Source organism: Monopterus albus, unplaced genomic scaffold, assembly GCF_001952655.1.
Source record: "Monopterus albus unplaced genomic scaffold, M_albus_1.0 scaffold138.1, whole genome shotgun sequence".
Classification (NCBI taxonomy): Eukaryota; Metazoa; Chordata; class Actinopteri; order Synbranchiformes; family Synbranchidae; genus Monopterus; species Monopterus albus.
In genome coordinates, this window is record NW_018128018.1 from 503,714 (window position 1) to 519,259 (window position 15,546).

The 15,546-nt window shown below is 42.1% G+C and overlaps 1 protein-coding gene across 4 annotated transcripts in view; it reads left to right on the forward strand.

The window, feature by feature from the left end:
• The window catches only part of osbpl5 (oxysterol binding protein-like 5), a 39,414-nt gene extending 25,895 nt beyond the window's left edge, over positions 1-13,519 (forward strand). For 2 of the 4 annotated variants that reach the window (XM_020613779.1, XM_020613778.1), the window contains 20 exons: positions 786-824; positions 1,277-1,357; positions 1,672-1,773; positions 2,120-2,323; positions 2,672-2,756; positions 2,884-3,046; positions 5,871-6,084; positions 6,335-6,519; positions 6,647-6,728; positions 7,716-7,814; positions 7,995-8,091; positions 8,292-8,390; positions 9,005-9,102; positions 9,255-9,344; positions 9,684-9,820; positions 10,406-10,585; positions 10,766-10,895; positions 11,198-11,312; positions 11,406-11,508; positions 11,903-13,519. In XM_020613779.1, the coding sequence (XP_020469435.1) occupies positions 786-824; positions 1,277-1,357; positions 1,672-1,773; positions 2,120-2,323; positions 2,672-2,756; positions 2,884-3,046; positions 5,871-6,084; positions 6,335-6,519; positions 6,647-6,728; positions 7,716-7,814; positions 7,995-8,091; positions 8,292-8,390; positions 9,005-9,102; positions 9,255-9,344; positions 9,684-9,820; positions 10,406-10,585; positions 10,766-10,895; positions 11,198-11,312; positions 11,406-11,508; positions 11,903-12,038 (2,439 nt within the window). In that variant the 3' untranslated portion in view covers positions 12,039-13,519. The remainder of the gene's footprint in view (positions 1-785; positions 825-1,276; positions 1,358-1,671; positions 1,774-2,119; positions 2,324-2,671; positions 2,757-2,883; positions 3,047-5,870; positions 6,085-6,334; positions 6,520-6,646; positions 6,729-7,715; positions 7,815-7,994; positions 8,092-8,291; positions 8,391-9,004; positions 9,103-9,254; positions 9,345-9,683; positions 9,821-10,405; positions 10,586-10,765; positions 10,896-11,197; positions 11,313-11,405; positions 11,509-11,902) is intronic. The other 2 variants (XM_020613780.1, XM_020613781.1) reach the window with 1 other exon arrangement.
• The last annotated feature ends 2,027 nt before the right edge of the window (positions 13,520-15,546 follow it).

The following is a 15,546-nucleotide window of genomic DNA, read 5'->3' on the forward strand; positions in this document are numbered from 1 at the left end:
TGTGTGTGTGTGTGTGTGTGTGTGTGTGTGTGTGTGTGTGTGTGTGTGTGTGTGTGTGTGTGAGGGGAGGTACAGTCTGGCTGCACTGTGACATCATGTCTCACTATTGTCAGATGTTTTACAAACCAGTCAGTCGATTCATGGAGAAAATAATCAGCAGGTTAATCCCTAATGAAAATAATCAGTAGTTGCATTTGGATACAAAATAGTCCAGGAGAGCTCCACCTCAACCAGCCACAGCAGTCAAGTCCTGTTTTTACATCAGTGCGTGAGTGAGAGGCTATTAATGTAATGATATAATAGTGTAGCATTACCATACCATTGCAACCCTGACTGCAACAGTGTAGTAAAGTGACATAAAACATTTTGGATTTTATATGTTAGGGCCATGGTGGGAACTGTGTCTCTAGCACCACAAGCCATTTATCTGGCAGCTTGATTATGTTGTATTAGTCCTAACAATCTGTCTGTATTCTTCAGTAATTATGATTTGGAGTGGTCAATAAATGTTTCCAGTGGCCATCCAATAATCTCATCTTGTCTTGTCTCCTCTCCTCCTGTCGCTTTGCCTCATCTCGCAAATCGCCTCTTTATATGCACAGCAGAATAATTCACAAACACGGCTGCATCTGTGACCTTTTGATCTTGCTTCCCTCTTGAAGGCCCCTATGAGACAACAGGAGCCTGAGCACACTGTCACTTTTGCATGTTGTCAATTAATCTGGGTTGTAGTTTTGTACTACACTGAAATTTTTATTTATTTTTTTTTTTTTTAACACAAATAGAATAACCAAAGTGCCTGTGTGGACTCACCAAATACTATGGTGAGTCATATCAGTGTAGTGCATACAGAACAAGTTATTATGTAATTACAGTACATATCACAGTGAAATCACAGGATAACTTACCACTAAGATTCTAATCTCTACGATCAGTGGAGACCATCAAACAGTCAGCGGGTCTGTGGTCACAACACCACAACTGACTGCCCGCTAAGCTGCATTGCGGACTGAAAGAGCCACCCACCAGTTTTACACAAACTTGAACCATACCATATGAGCTACAGTATGTAGCAAAGGGACCAGTTAAATAATGCTATGTTCATATAATGCAAGTGAGTCAAGTCAGTTAACTATTTTAACAGTATATTAATATAGTCAACTACGTATTATTTAATACAGCTGCACTGCTATATTCTAAAATGCCAATTATGAACCATAGATTAGTTAAGTTTAAATCTTGGTTGACCGTCTCCTCTGCTCCCTCCCTCCTCCAGTCTGAGTCCAGGATGTTTGATGGTGTTGAGAAGGATTGCCCCTCCCCCACAGAGAAGCTGGCCCGAAAGGAGTCTCTCAAGGTAAGCATCACTTCCTCGTGTAAAACAGCTGTGACAAATGCGGAGAGAAAAAAATGCACATGGGTTCATCATAAAGTGCCATAATTGAACTCCTCAGTAGCTCTGTCAGCCTAAGCTTAGTGGGCCAAATTGTTTTAACACTATGAATTATGTTTCAAATGAATCATGTTAATATAACCAAAGGCAACCGTGTGTCGGCTTGAATGCTTGCGTTTGTTTGACTCTGCTTCCACCTAGTGTTGGCACTTTGAGCTCAGCCCTCTGTCCAGTAAGACTGATGACTCATTCATGTTTTATTTTCCCCCATTTCACAGGTTCAAAAGCAGAATTACAGGCAGGAGAAGAAACGGGCAACTAGAGAACTGTTCAGTGCACTGAAGGACCCTAGTGTTGTCATCATGTCCAGCTGGCTGAAGGTGCAGGGATGTTGTCTCAACAGTGTTACACAGAGCTGTTACCTTGACACTCAGAATAATCTCTGCTGTCACACAACCTGTTTGGACTTTTTATCATTTGGTTTTCATCCTTGCTGTAATTTGCACATCATCTGTTACAAATCCTTGTGGAACCCTGAAGTAATTGTGCAGTTTAGAATGTATTCATGTTTATACTTGGTTTAAAAAATAAAATGTAGGCTTTTTGGCACCTTGCATTTTAAATTGATTGTGCTTTGTAATGTTTAATTGATAATTAGCATCATAGAGTTTTCATAGTGTTTTGATATTAAAATTTCTTTGCATCTCATTTCTCATTCTTCTCTAGATCCGTGGCTCTTTAAAGAGTTGGACCAAGCTGTGGTGTGCCCTTAAGCCTGGAGTTCTTTTGATTTACAAGACGCCCAAAACGGACCACTGGGTGGGCACCATACTCCTCAGTGCATGCAAGCTGATTGAGAGACCCTCCAAGAAGGACGGCTTCTGCTTCAAGCTCTACCACCCACTGGACAAATCCATCTGGGCTGTCAAGGTCAGACATGTTTGTAGGGACAGTAGGATTTTTTGTCAACACAGTAACAAAAGATGATCAAGATGATCTTTATTCTTAAGATTGAAATGAAATGCAGGGTCTTCTTGCACTGTAAAATAAAATCAGAAGCAGTTTGATCTGTGATTACATTTCATTACAGTTAGTTTTTAGTGTATATTGACATCATTTTGGCTGTGCTTTTGTTTTGGAAATAATTACATTTTTAAGTGATAATTACTCTGTTCTGTGCTCCATTATTATGGCCCATGAGAGAACCATTTGTTTCTGTTGGTACAACATGACTAAAATGGCATAAAGCATGAATCATAGCTTCATCCATACACTCAGGGTCCCAAAGGAGAGAATGTTGGCTCCATCACGCAGCCTCTACCCAGCAACTACCTGATCTTCAGAGCTGCCTCAGAGTCTGATGGTGAGGCTTATGTGTCTGCTTGTTTTGGTTAGAAGGGTACACTCTTGCGGGTTTAGTGAGTTATTTTTGCAAGCAAAATTTATTGAAGGCCCTCCTTCCCATCTCTAAAATGTCTCTGTCTCTCCAGGCCGGTGCTGGATGGATGCCCTGGAGCTAGCTCTCAGCTGCTCCAGTCTCTACAAGCTGACAGCCAAAGGAGGGAGAGAAGGAGATATCAGCACATCATCAGAGTCCTCCCATATACTCCACCTGCTGCAGTCTACTGCACTCACTGACACAGAGGTGCTACAGTGAGTGTTACACATCCAAATTGTTGTTATGGGATGATCAGTGTTTGCTGTAATCACACCAAATTGTTGCACTTGCCAATTCACAAACAAGACTGCTGGCATTCCTACCACACACATTTGTGCTGTCTTTTTTATACAGAAGTCCTAAATTTCCAGATGGTAGGTCTAACATATAGTCTGTGCTTCCTGGTGTCAGCTCTGAATAACAGTTGAAGAAACATGGACGTCAAGAGACATTCTTTGTTAAAAGTGAATCCCTGTCCTCTAATACCACAGATAAGGTTAGCTGTGTTAGCTATGTTGTGTGCACCATGTTAGCGCAGTCTTGATATAGATGCTTCCTGGAAAAAAAATGGAGCTCTAAAATTAGCTGCTGGCAGGAAACTCCTCTTTCAGTTTAAAGAAAACAATCTCTGTTTGCTATTGTGCTAGTTAGTTAATAGTCACTCATTAATTACTCATGGTACTGTACATGCTTAGTCTTGGAATTCATAGGTGAAAGGCTGCTTAGTAAAAAAAAAAAAAAAAAAAATACATTACTCCGTACCTGGGGTGGCACGGTGGAGCAGTGGTTAGCACTGGTTCGCACTGTCACCTCACAGTAAGGCGGTTCTGGGTTTGAACCTGTCAGCTAGCCGGGACCTGTGTGTGTGTGCATGTTCTCCTGGGCCCATGTGGTTCCTCCAGCTTCCTCCCAGTCCAAAGACATGTAGGGTAGGTTGGCTGATGATTCTAAATTGCCCTTATATGTGACTGGTTGTCTGTGTGTCAGCCCTGTGATAGAATGGTGACCTGTCCAGGGTGCACCCCACCTCCCGCCCAGTGTCAGCTGGGGCCTGCTCCAGCCCCCTCCCACGACTCTCTACAGTATTAGCGGTATAGATGATGGATGGAAACTTTACCAATCCCTAGTCAGAGGCAGGTACACATCATTAAGGCAATCATAGTGTATGTACTTGAACAAAAGACCAGTAAAGAGTGTTGTCATGTAACTTTCTCCCATGCTGACAGCAACACAGAGACATCATGAAGGAAAAGTAAGCAATCCTACTAAAGAGTTTTTTAATAGAAACTTGAAGTTTTAAAACTTGAGAGGCTAAACGGGGCTGATAAACAGACTCACAAAGTAAATAGAGTACTTACTTAAGTTATCACTTATTGTGCTGAGATTTCTATTGTCTGTAAAAATATAAAAAATACAGCTTTAAATATAGGTTTAGAAATGGTAGCCTAAAAAGTTACACCTGGAAAGTGTATTCCTCTGCAGCTACTTTTAATATGCTATAAATCAGCTAAGTAGATGACAGACAGTTGAGTACTGTGGCTGTAATAAACTCTGAATGTGGAATGTGATGAGGAGAACTGCAGGAAAAATGTAACATCAATGTTTGTGTGCCATTTATTATGTAACAAGAAAGCTACATGCTGTATAAAAGTATCAGTCACACCAAAGTTTTTAATGCAGCCATTACCCCGCCCAGGGTGTCTTAAGTACTTTCTACTTTCTTACAGTGCTTTGCATATGCAAACATTGTATTATTGGTCCTAAATATGAAATGTTTATTCATGTGCTTCAGGTTTTGAGTATCCATCTGCCTTTTTTGCTGTCGTCATATTCAGTATGTACGTCCGACAATAGACATCCCTTTTCTCCCCACTCCCTTCCTCCTCCTGTTAGAGTAGCACCCTCCCTCTGGCAGTCCTTCCCAGCTCTCCCTCCTCTCCTGCCCCTCTCACACCCAATCACAGCCTCCCATACAATCACATGACTGACACAGGAGCAGGAAGATGGAGTAGAATGTGAACTATACACCACCCAGAATGAGATGGCAGCAGCACAGCCGTTGCCGGCCTCCCTCCCGACACACAGGCACACAGCCAGAATTATGCACACACACATTCAGGAAGCAGGTGTGCCTGAGTTGAAGAAACAGCACGGCACCTTTTAGTCACTAGATTACTAACATTTACACACACGGCTGAGAGGAGAGGAGAAAAGGACACGCTGCGGCTACATTTGGATTTATTGCTAATATTACTGGGGTTGTTTGTTCCTGAGAAAGAGTTCCTGTTTGCTGTATGTCTATTAGGTAAGGAAAGCCGCCTCTGTTCCAGGATGTGTTTGGGTTAATAAATAACATTATTGGTTGGTTAGTGATTCATAGAGTGGGCAGGACTGTGATTGTTCAGGTCTGCCGAGCCCTCAGGCAATATGAAAATTGAACTCTTCCATTATTGTTGCAATTGAGCTGTTTTCTTTGACCACACTCTCATAAGTGAGGGTGAATTTGAGAGCCTACACACTACAGTTACCTTGCACTGTCATAGTGTTTGCCTATATTTGTTAGGATTTAAAGTGTGGAATGTTTGTGAAATATCTGACTTAAAACCTTTGGGTACGCATGTGATCAAAACCTGCTTTATTATCTGTCTGCTCATCTGTTCATTTGAAAGTGCACACACAAATGTCCACTGTCTGGGCTTGTCTGGGCTTGATTGGAAGCTATTGATTTCTCATTCCCTTATCCACTCTCACTTCTCCTTTCTTTGGCTGTATAGAAGCTGACAAATTGCTGACAGGTCTGAGGTCTGTTTGATTTGTGCAAGACTAGAAAATCCCCCAGTGTGAAAATGCTAATTCAGCATAGCATCGAGTTTGAATTAGTTGTCCCTTAACGTGTGCATGCTCACACATGCATTACCCTGTTTGTGACCCCTGAGCTTAGTCAGCGACTGGACATGGAGTAGCAAGGATGTGGTTGAATGTCAGAGTTCCCTAATATAGTTCTACCCTTGGTGTTCACTTCTCCTCTGTTACTGTTAGGTTGAATGACACCCTATTGCTGGGCAATCACCACATGGAGCATGACGGTTTTTCAGACAAATCAGAGCGCGAGGCTCATGACGACTGGGACACTGCAGCCAATGAGAACGGTGGAAGGCTGACAGAGGAGAGTGACATGGACCAATCAGATGAGCTCTCCCCTGGGCCGCAGGCCACAGCCTACGTCGAGCAGAGCACAGAGGAGATGGCTGAGGTGATGCTCAATTTTATGTGAGAATGAATAAAAAATAAAAAATAAAACATTATTGTTATTGTTCTTAAAGCCCTATCATATACTCTTTGCTTTTCCACCTTAGTACTTTGGGACATTTTCTTTTTTCGTGTCCGAGTCGTCCCAACTCAGGTCTCTGAGCAAAGAGCCACATATAGTCACATTGACTATAAGGCCTCTATCCCACCCTTGCCTATTGTGCCCTTGCCTTTGTTTACATGTGTTACTTCAGGCTGGAGAGGCGTCCCAGGTGGAGACTGTATCAGATGAGAACAAGGGGCTTATCTGGGGTTTGCTGAAGCAGCTACGGCCGGGCATGGACCTGTCCAAGGTGGTGCTGCCTACCTTCATTCTGGAGCCACGCTCTTTCCTGGATAAGCTGTCTGACTACTACTACCACGCTGATCTGCTCTCACAGTCAGTATTAGCGGAGTCATTACACTATTTGTGTCTAAAAGGGGCTGTGCATTTTAGTATTTTGACAGATGAATGACTTATTATCTGTCCTTTACTTTTCATAATTGTGCCTGCTCCTTCACCACAGAGCTGCACTTGAGGAGAGTGCATACAGCCGGATCAAGCAGGTGCTGAGATGGTACTTGTCTGGCTTCTACAAGAAGCCCAAGGTATGATTTGTTCATGCCCACACAACTTGTCATCATACCAGCTCTATTAGATGATGATCATGATAAGATGAGCCAACCTTTTGCAACACTTGTTTTTGCATAAAGAGAATAAACATTGTGAATAAAACAAGTTAGGCAGCTATACAATATTTAACATCTTTCAACTTAGTTGCATTTGTCAGTTCAATTGATTACTACAGGTAAATGAAAAACTGTACTTTACTATAAGTTGGTGGTCAAATTCCATTTTCTTATCTGAAAAAGAATCGGTGTCAACCAAAGGATTTAGTGTACATCCTTCATGTGATTCCTTCATTTTTCATTTTCAGTCACCTACTCACTCTCTCTTCCAAGGGGTTGTTTTAGAAGCACTGGCAGATTTTCTGACTGTTAACTTTTTAGACACACTTCTGGGTTCACCGTCCTTTAATACTGTATTTCTTGGTCAAATGACAAATGAAATGAAACACAGCTCTGTCACTTTCACTTGTTAGGCATTTATTTCCTCAGTAGCAAGAAAAACAGCCACCCAGCCTAGGGCAGCATATGATGTCTGTAGATTAAACTGGGCTCACTCAGCATTTTGGGGCCAACTATCTCTAACAGACTCTTGAGACGGATGGTCAGCATTTTGGGGCCAACTGTCTCTAACAGACTCTTGAGACGGATGGTGTCTTCACACTAACACTGGAGTTTTAACATCCACAGTATTGTCTCTCTGTAGTGCTATGTATTATTTCTTGCTGCATTATGGAGTCCAGAATAGTTGTCTTCTGTGGTGGTGCTGATTATTTGTGATTCTTTAAATCTCACTGTGGGGGCCACTTTGGTGTTACTAAGTGTTAAGAAACTGTAAGCTTGCCAAACTGTGACAAAAGAACATGAAGAAAGCCATCAAACTATTTCCACATTTGACTTAAGAGAAAAACTGCTTGTGTCAGAAGCAATGCTTACATTGATACTGACACTGATCTTTGCATTGTCCAGGGTCTGAAGAAGCCATACAATCCAATCCTGGGGGAAACATTTCGCTGCTGCTGGCTCCATCCTCAAACTGACAGCTGCACTTTCTACATAGCAGAACAGGTTAAACCAGTTTCATAATTTCAACACGTCAATGCACGGAACATGATTCATCCCATGTGTGAAAGACTTTTCACAGCAAACACACACCTGTAAAATGCAGCAAGTGTAATATTTAATACATGACAAAGGGTATCTGGCACCTCCTTTTCTCACTCTGCTGCTCTCCCTTTCCTCTGCCAGGTGTCCCACCATCCACCCATCTCTGCCTTCTATGTCTGCAATAGGAAGGATGGTTTTTCTATCAGTGGAAGCATCCTGGCCAAGTCCAAGTTTTATGGTACACAGCATACTGCAGTGCTGCATGTAATGTTTGTCATAGCTGCACAGACCAGCGCACAACATGTTCACAGATTTGATCACTGCTTTGATCCTTTTGTCCATGCATGTCGAGATGAATTCCTAGCCTTGGCTATTAGTATAAGCCTTTTAAGGAGGGTCTATAAAAATGTGATGTGCTATTTTATCCTGCTGCTGTAGGTAATTCCCTGTCAGCCATTCTGGATGGCAAAGCCAGGCTGCTGTTCCTGAGCAGGGATGAGGAGTATGTCATAACCATGCCCTATGCTCACTGTAAAGGTAATAGAAGTTTCTGTTATCATTGGCTTTAGCTTCCCATAACATCTAGAATCTCTTGCTACATGATCTTCTAAGATAAAATAATTGTGTACAGATTTTCATTACCATCCTTTGTTTAGGTACTCTGAGGCAGAACAAAAAGTCAGTTTTGGTGATGCCCCTCTTAATGCTGTTAATAACAGTCTTCATTGTCACATGTAAATTACCAAACATTGCTACAATACAGTGAGTAGAGGAGGTTAATAAAAGCTCATCTACCATGGATGCAATGAAATCTGCCTGCTGTGACAAATCATGTGTGGGCTGTAACTTTTGCAGTCATCTGTCACAGCCAATATGTTTGAGCTACTGGAAGTCAAATAGCACCCTCCTCTGCTCTAAACATGAACTCAACATGGCAGGCGGCCAAATTTAGACATGAATGATCAGTGTGATCTTCATCAGCTCAGGTTTCTGTTAATTCTCTGTATTCACATTATGAATGTTGTAAAGTTATCATCTTTATCTCATCTTCCAATCCAGTCAAGAAACGCTCACTGTGAGTGGTTAGATAATAAATAATGTTCCCAGCTGTCTGATCGGATGCTCTGCTGTTATGTCTCGGTCTCCTGTAGGGATCCTGTATGGGACTATGACACTGGAGCTAGGCGGGAAGGTCACCATTGAGTGTGAGAAAACAAAATGTTTCACAGAGCTGGAGTTCAAACTGAAGGTATGTTTCTGAACAAGTTAAAGCTTTGGCTTACACTGTGTCCTTCAGCTTCTTCTCTTGAGTTATTATAATAGCTTGGCTGTCATTATGACAACTGATAACCTTTAAACAAAATAGCGGTTTTGATAGAGGTATTGCACTGTTCACTGCAGCCTTTCCTTGGAGGCTCCTGTTCCGTGAATCAAATCAACGGGAAGATCTTCGTTGGAGAGGAGCTAGTGGCCACAGTCGATGGACACTGGGTGAGAGCTTCTTTTTTTTTCCTCTCTCCCTGCCTCAGCCTCCCTGTGAAATGTGTCTTTCTGCATCCCTGTTTGCTGCACACCCCCTGCTATTTAGTATTCAGCAATGCTTTGCAGTAATTAGTTTCAGAATTGGTAATTAGAGGTTTAGGAGCAGCAGGGAGTTAGAGCAGTTAGGGCTCTCTCACAGCAAGCCACACACACACAGTGAGTGTCAGAGCGAGTAGGGAAGAGCTGATTAGTTCATGCTCTGGAAATTGTTCATTAAGAGTTTTCGAAAATTAGTTTCTAGTCTGACCTCTCTGTGAAGGGGATTTGTCTTGCCTTTGCTGTGTTCAGGACAGCAAGGTGTTCATTCATGAGAAGTGCTCAGGCCAGCAGGAGACGCTGTGGAACCCAAGTCCAGACATTCGCAGCAGCCGTCTTAAGAGACAAGTGGTGCAAATCGACCAGCAGGGAGAGTTTGAGTCTGAAAGGTATGTATGTCAACCACTGTGGTTATTCCTAATTTGGTAGTTAAACACACATGAAAGCAGCATAAGAGTTTTGTCACGACAGACATTTTAATTCAGGCCTAATTAGTGACATTAATGATGGCTTCCATTTCATTGTGCACAGCACCAGGGTTCTATTCCTGACATAGTGCCAGCTAGTGACTCTCATGTATTACAGACACTCGAGTCACAGAGATAATGTTCCATGAACATACAAAATTGAAACTTGCCAACCATTTTAACCCTGTACCATCATCTCCTAATGCTAAATTAAAAATAATCCAGTCCAGGAAACATATGATTTTAATCAGTTTCTCAGTTATGTCCATTTGTCTCATATAAGTAAAGATGGTGACAGGAAATGATGTCACGTCTCTTTGTGTGTGAAAGTCAAGCCAGTTTCACACAAAGCCAGTGTGATGACATCATTTTCTGTTGCCTCAGATATGAGACAAATGGACATAATGTCACATCACATGCAAACAATTACAGAAGTAGTGCAGACTTCAGTAATGCCTATATGTACCACATGACACATTTATCCTATTTCCATCAATACCATGGCAGATTGTGGCAGTATGTGACCAGTGCCATCATGGATCGGGATCAGCTACGGGCCACTCAGGAGAAATTTGTGCTGGAGGAAGCTCAGCGGAGAGAGGCCAAGGACAGAGGAGACAAACCTTGGGTCCCACACCTTTTCCATCAACACCCAATCACCTCTGAGTGGACCTATATACACATGGAGTACGAACACACTCACACCATGCAAATAAACAGATGGCACGCTCTTTTAGCTTAGACTTTTGGTCAGTAGAACAAGGATGGAGATGTAGAGTTAGCAGAGGAAAATCATGAAAATAGTGACAATATGTTCAGATTTAAATTTCACAGCATCTACACTATAATTTTATTATTGTTTGGCAGCAAGCAACCGTGGGACCCGGAGCGCTGTCTGGTTCAGTTTGAGAAGGATGGAGTGATTCAAACACAGGAAAAAAGCCAGAGACAACACAACGGCCTCTCCTACAGCCACAGCTGGGCCAGCCAGCAGAAGGTAAGCCAGACCAGTCACACACTTACAAACTAGAGCTAAAGTGATGCAGCATTGATGGGTGTGCCACTGGCGTTTTTTCAAAATGAGGACTAATCCATTTCCTGTCAAGCCAAATTGCACCTGATATTTAGGTGCTCTAAAATCACAGACAAGTACGATCAGCTCTCTTTCTTGCTTGTTTTTTGCTGCAGTGATGCCCAGACAGCTAAAAATGGAGCTCTCACGCATGCATCAAGTGCTGTTTGCTGTCAGTTTGTCAGCAGTGGCGTTTGAATCACTAACCTCTTCTGCCCTCTTCCCAGGATGAGGTGAATAGGAAGCACCGGAAGGCCAGCAGCCAGCCATCCAGCTGCAGCCAGAACACCGAGAGCAGCAGCACCACACCAGAGCCCACACACGAGTCCTCGGACAATGAAGGTGAGATTCATACACACACACACACACACACACACACACAGCCTTTAATTGCTCCACCTAAATCTCACATTTGCACACCTGTCATGTGCCCAGGGTTTTCAAACCAATGTGCACGGTGCAATAAAGAAGTGAAGGACATCGCCCTGATAGAGGCCTCCATCACATCTATACAGAAGACACAGCAGGACATTCAGAGGTGAGAATAATTCTCACACATACATCTCCAGGCAGAGCAAGGATAGCATGACTTAAGAGGTCAGAGGTGCAAACATCCTTCCTCCTAAGCTGAAAAGAAAACAGTTTCTCACACCGAACCTGTCTTAGTCGTGTTTCACTGTTTTAATGGCTCAGACTCAGCACTAATCCAGGAGCAGAATTAGAAACTCATGTTCTTGTCCCCTATTGGATAAATGCAAAGTAGGATCAGCACATGTGTAACAAAAATATCCTTAATTAGTTAATTTTCTAGAAATTTCTTTTTGTTTGGAAGTGGATTGGTTTTAACAGAGGTTTGGGTTTTATTGTGACAATTTTACACAGTTTGCATTTAATGTTCTTGTTTACATTTGTTTCCTTCTCTCTCCCTGTAGGAACCTGGTGGCTCTGGGTCATCAGCTGGCTCGCCATAGAATGGCAGATGACGGCATGTCGTTAACAGGCCGTCACTGTCTCATCCTCTGTGTTCTGCTCATCTCTCAGCTCCTCATCAACTATGTCTTCACCTGATCCCGCTCCTCGGGGAGGAGTTTCCCTCATGCATTGATCTGGCATTAAAAGCACAGACACTAACAGGGGAAGGAGGGGCCGAGACTTCAGATCAGTGCCAGGAGGGCAACTTTGTCCCTTACCCTCCTAGAGGGGAGAAGCAAGGACCTTGCAGCAATAAACACAGCCATCACCTGTCAGTCATCTGCAGAGAGGAACGGCACCCTCTAGTGTAGCCAGACTGAAACAGCACCGGCACCCACGCACTTTGGACAGGACAGGAAGAGCCAAAAGGATTTTAAATAAAACGTTAAAATGTATGATCAAGATGAAGAATGATTTTACTAAAAGAAATGACAGAAAGGATGTTTGTCCATTCCGTAGTGTCTTTTTTTATATTACCCTGCAATACTGTTTATCTGTGAGTATGTGTGTCCTTTGTACCTACAGTCAGCCCTATGGGCGCAGGCACATCACCACTTGGACCTCTCCTACTCCCATTCCACTCTAGATTTTGGGCCTTATCACTGAAGCCAAAAAGAAGAAGAAACACAACACAAAAATCTTCCAACAGTGCAATTTTGTATCGATGTACACTCAAATACACTCTGTCTTGTCTTTTGATGAAGATTTTACCAAAACAGTATTTATAATCTGAAAGGACAAACAGCACTTGTTTACAAGGACACAGGAAGGAAGGTTAAGAGGAATGCGGCAGGGCAGAGAGCCACACTGTGTGTCTTTGTACTTGTTCCTGTAGCATAGTGTTGCTTTTGGTCTAGACCATGACACTAGTGTGGACAGTTGGTTACATAAAAAAAAACTGTGTGGAGGAAAGGACGGAGGGGATGATGAGTAGAACAACAAGACAGGAATTGGACACTGTGCATCTTGGTCCACAACATGTTCAAGTGACTGAAGATATGAACACCTAGTAATGAATAGTTTTATTTCTTTGAATCTGTTTGTAAATATATGTCTGGTGGTCTGCGTTTCAAACTTAGATTTCAGAATGTATTTATTGGGTGATTAGCCTTGACTTTCCTAATCTAATTCAGTTTGGAGGACGGAGACCAGGGGTAACAATCGCTCTCCCAGGGTTGTGTGGGTTTTCATAGTTGTCATATGTGTGTGTATGTGTCAGTGTGAGGTGGCACGTGTGTGAGAAAGCCATTATGGTTGTGCTAAACAGTGTCACATCTGTGATCCTGGTTTTTATCCATTGAATTTCAGTCTGTTACCAATACTGATCTAGCCAACGGGAGCAAATCAGAGAGCACAAGAAGCAAGTTGACTCTTTGAATACTGTTATTTACACTTTAGTTTTTATCTTTTTCTTTTAATTCTGTTCCTGTTTTCTACTCTACTGCCACACTGTGGGGATTCTACATGCCTGATATTTTTGTTCTATTGAACAAAACAACAGAGAACATGATGATGTCTGATGTTTTCATTCATACCTGTTGCATACTGTAGCACTACAGTAAAACATTTTAACCCTGCCACTGCCTTTGGCCCTCATTAATGCTTTGTTTTAAAAATCTTATCCACCAGTGTCCATAACAATGAGGAATCTTTCTTTCTTGACAGAAGAAAACGTTTTCCTTTGTAGTCAAATATTCTCCACTAGAGGGAGATGTTGACTAATGTCTGCTAACTGGGACCAAAGTATTCGTCAGCAGTGGTGGAGTAGGTAGTCAGAAAATACCACACTTTAAAAATACTCTATTACAAGTCATTCTTGCATCCAAGGACAAGTACAATTGTATGCACATCAAAATACTCTTGAGGTACCAAAAGTAAAAGTACTCATTATGCAGCATGTAATATTTCACATTAATGTGTATTATATTATTGGATTATGATTATTGTGTTCATCACTTTAATGTTGCAGCTGATAAAGGTGGAGCTAATTTTAACTACCTTATGTGCTTTTCATTTGAAGTACTTTACAAACTGCTAGGTACTTGTGAATGTCCCATGAGAATCAATAAAGTCTTATGATTATACCGTATTTTGTTTTGTTGATCTGATTCTGAAAAGTTGTCGGTTAAATGTAGTGAATCAGACAGTATTGCCTCTGAAATTTAGTGAAGTCAAAGTATGAAGTAGCAGAAATGGAAATACTCAAGTACCTCAAAATTGTACAGTCACTTTATACCGCTGTTCATTACGCTGGAAGCGACTTCCCTCTGCATAACCAGACTGCTGCACTCAAACTGGAAATCCTTCCAGTTTTTGGGTACAAATGAAAGAAAATTATGGACAAGACACAGAAAGACTGGTGGCAACATTTTTTGGTACAAGGTACACAAGAACTGTGACGGGTGGTCGGCTGAGACGGTAACTGTGCTGAGCTCCGAGCACAGGCCTCAGAGCTGAACTTGAGCGGGTGAAAATCCTTTGGTGGACGCCACATGGATCAACATCTCTGCCACACACACAGATTTAACCCCCAGTTTGAGCAACTGGATTATGTTTAGGAGCCTCCACACTGTGCAGGAGCCCTGTAGAGTGACTGATCTCCAAGTATTGTTCAGATACAACTCTGGGTCATTCTTACATTTTGAGTGGAGGTAAAAGTACTGTTAATAAAGAGAAAAACACACTAATTTCTTTGAAAGTTACCCAGCTAGTTTGTAGCAAAGAGCAGTGTCAGTTCACACTGGATTGTAGAATGATTAGACTGGTAGCACTGGACTCTCATTCCCATTCACTTTCTAGAGGAAGTCTAGTGTGCTGAGGTGAATACCTGTCATATCCAAGTGTCAGGTCTGTCCAAACAGAGATTACTCTACTAAAGTGGAATGTGTTTGTGATTTAGTGCTTATTGTAACTATTCCGGTTCCTTTGGTGTCGTTCAACTTGAACTTCCCTTCTGTCACTAAACAATGTAATTGGTAGAAAACTGTATCATTATAATGAAGGTTTTAATCATACTCTAGACAATACCACCTGCAGCTGTGTCACACCGTACTGTAAGTTTTGCCACTAAGTCAACATGAAAGCAAATGAATTTGTTGATCCCTTTAGCTTTTCATGTCAATTAAATCTTTGTTGCTTTCTCCTCTTTGATAGTGAGCAAGAGGACAATGACTTGGATCTGGTAGATCAGATCTAAGTGGAGATCTCTAGACAAATTCATATATTTATACCATCTCTTACAGTTTTTGACTAACCATGTTTTGTTTTTTTATCTAAAATTGAACCGGTTGTGGTGCGAACAGAGTAAAGACAAGGGGAGAAGCAAGAGTGGGCAGACTGGTAGAAGGGTTAGGAATCAAGGGGTAATTTCCTCCTCCATGGCTTGTTTGTATTCTCTGGACTTATCTGGATGGGTGGGTGGGTGGGTGGGTGCACACCGGACCATTGTATTGTCTAGCTGCATGTTTGGAGCTGACAGAAGGACAGTTCAAATTATGCCACTGGAAAATGTGTGTGTTTATTTTCCATGTAGTAAGCACTAATCAGAGGAGGTTGTGCGTGACATATTGAGTTTGTAACAGTTTCCCTGCTGCGGTTCACTCTT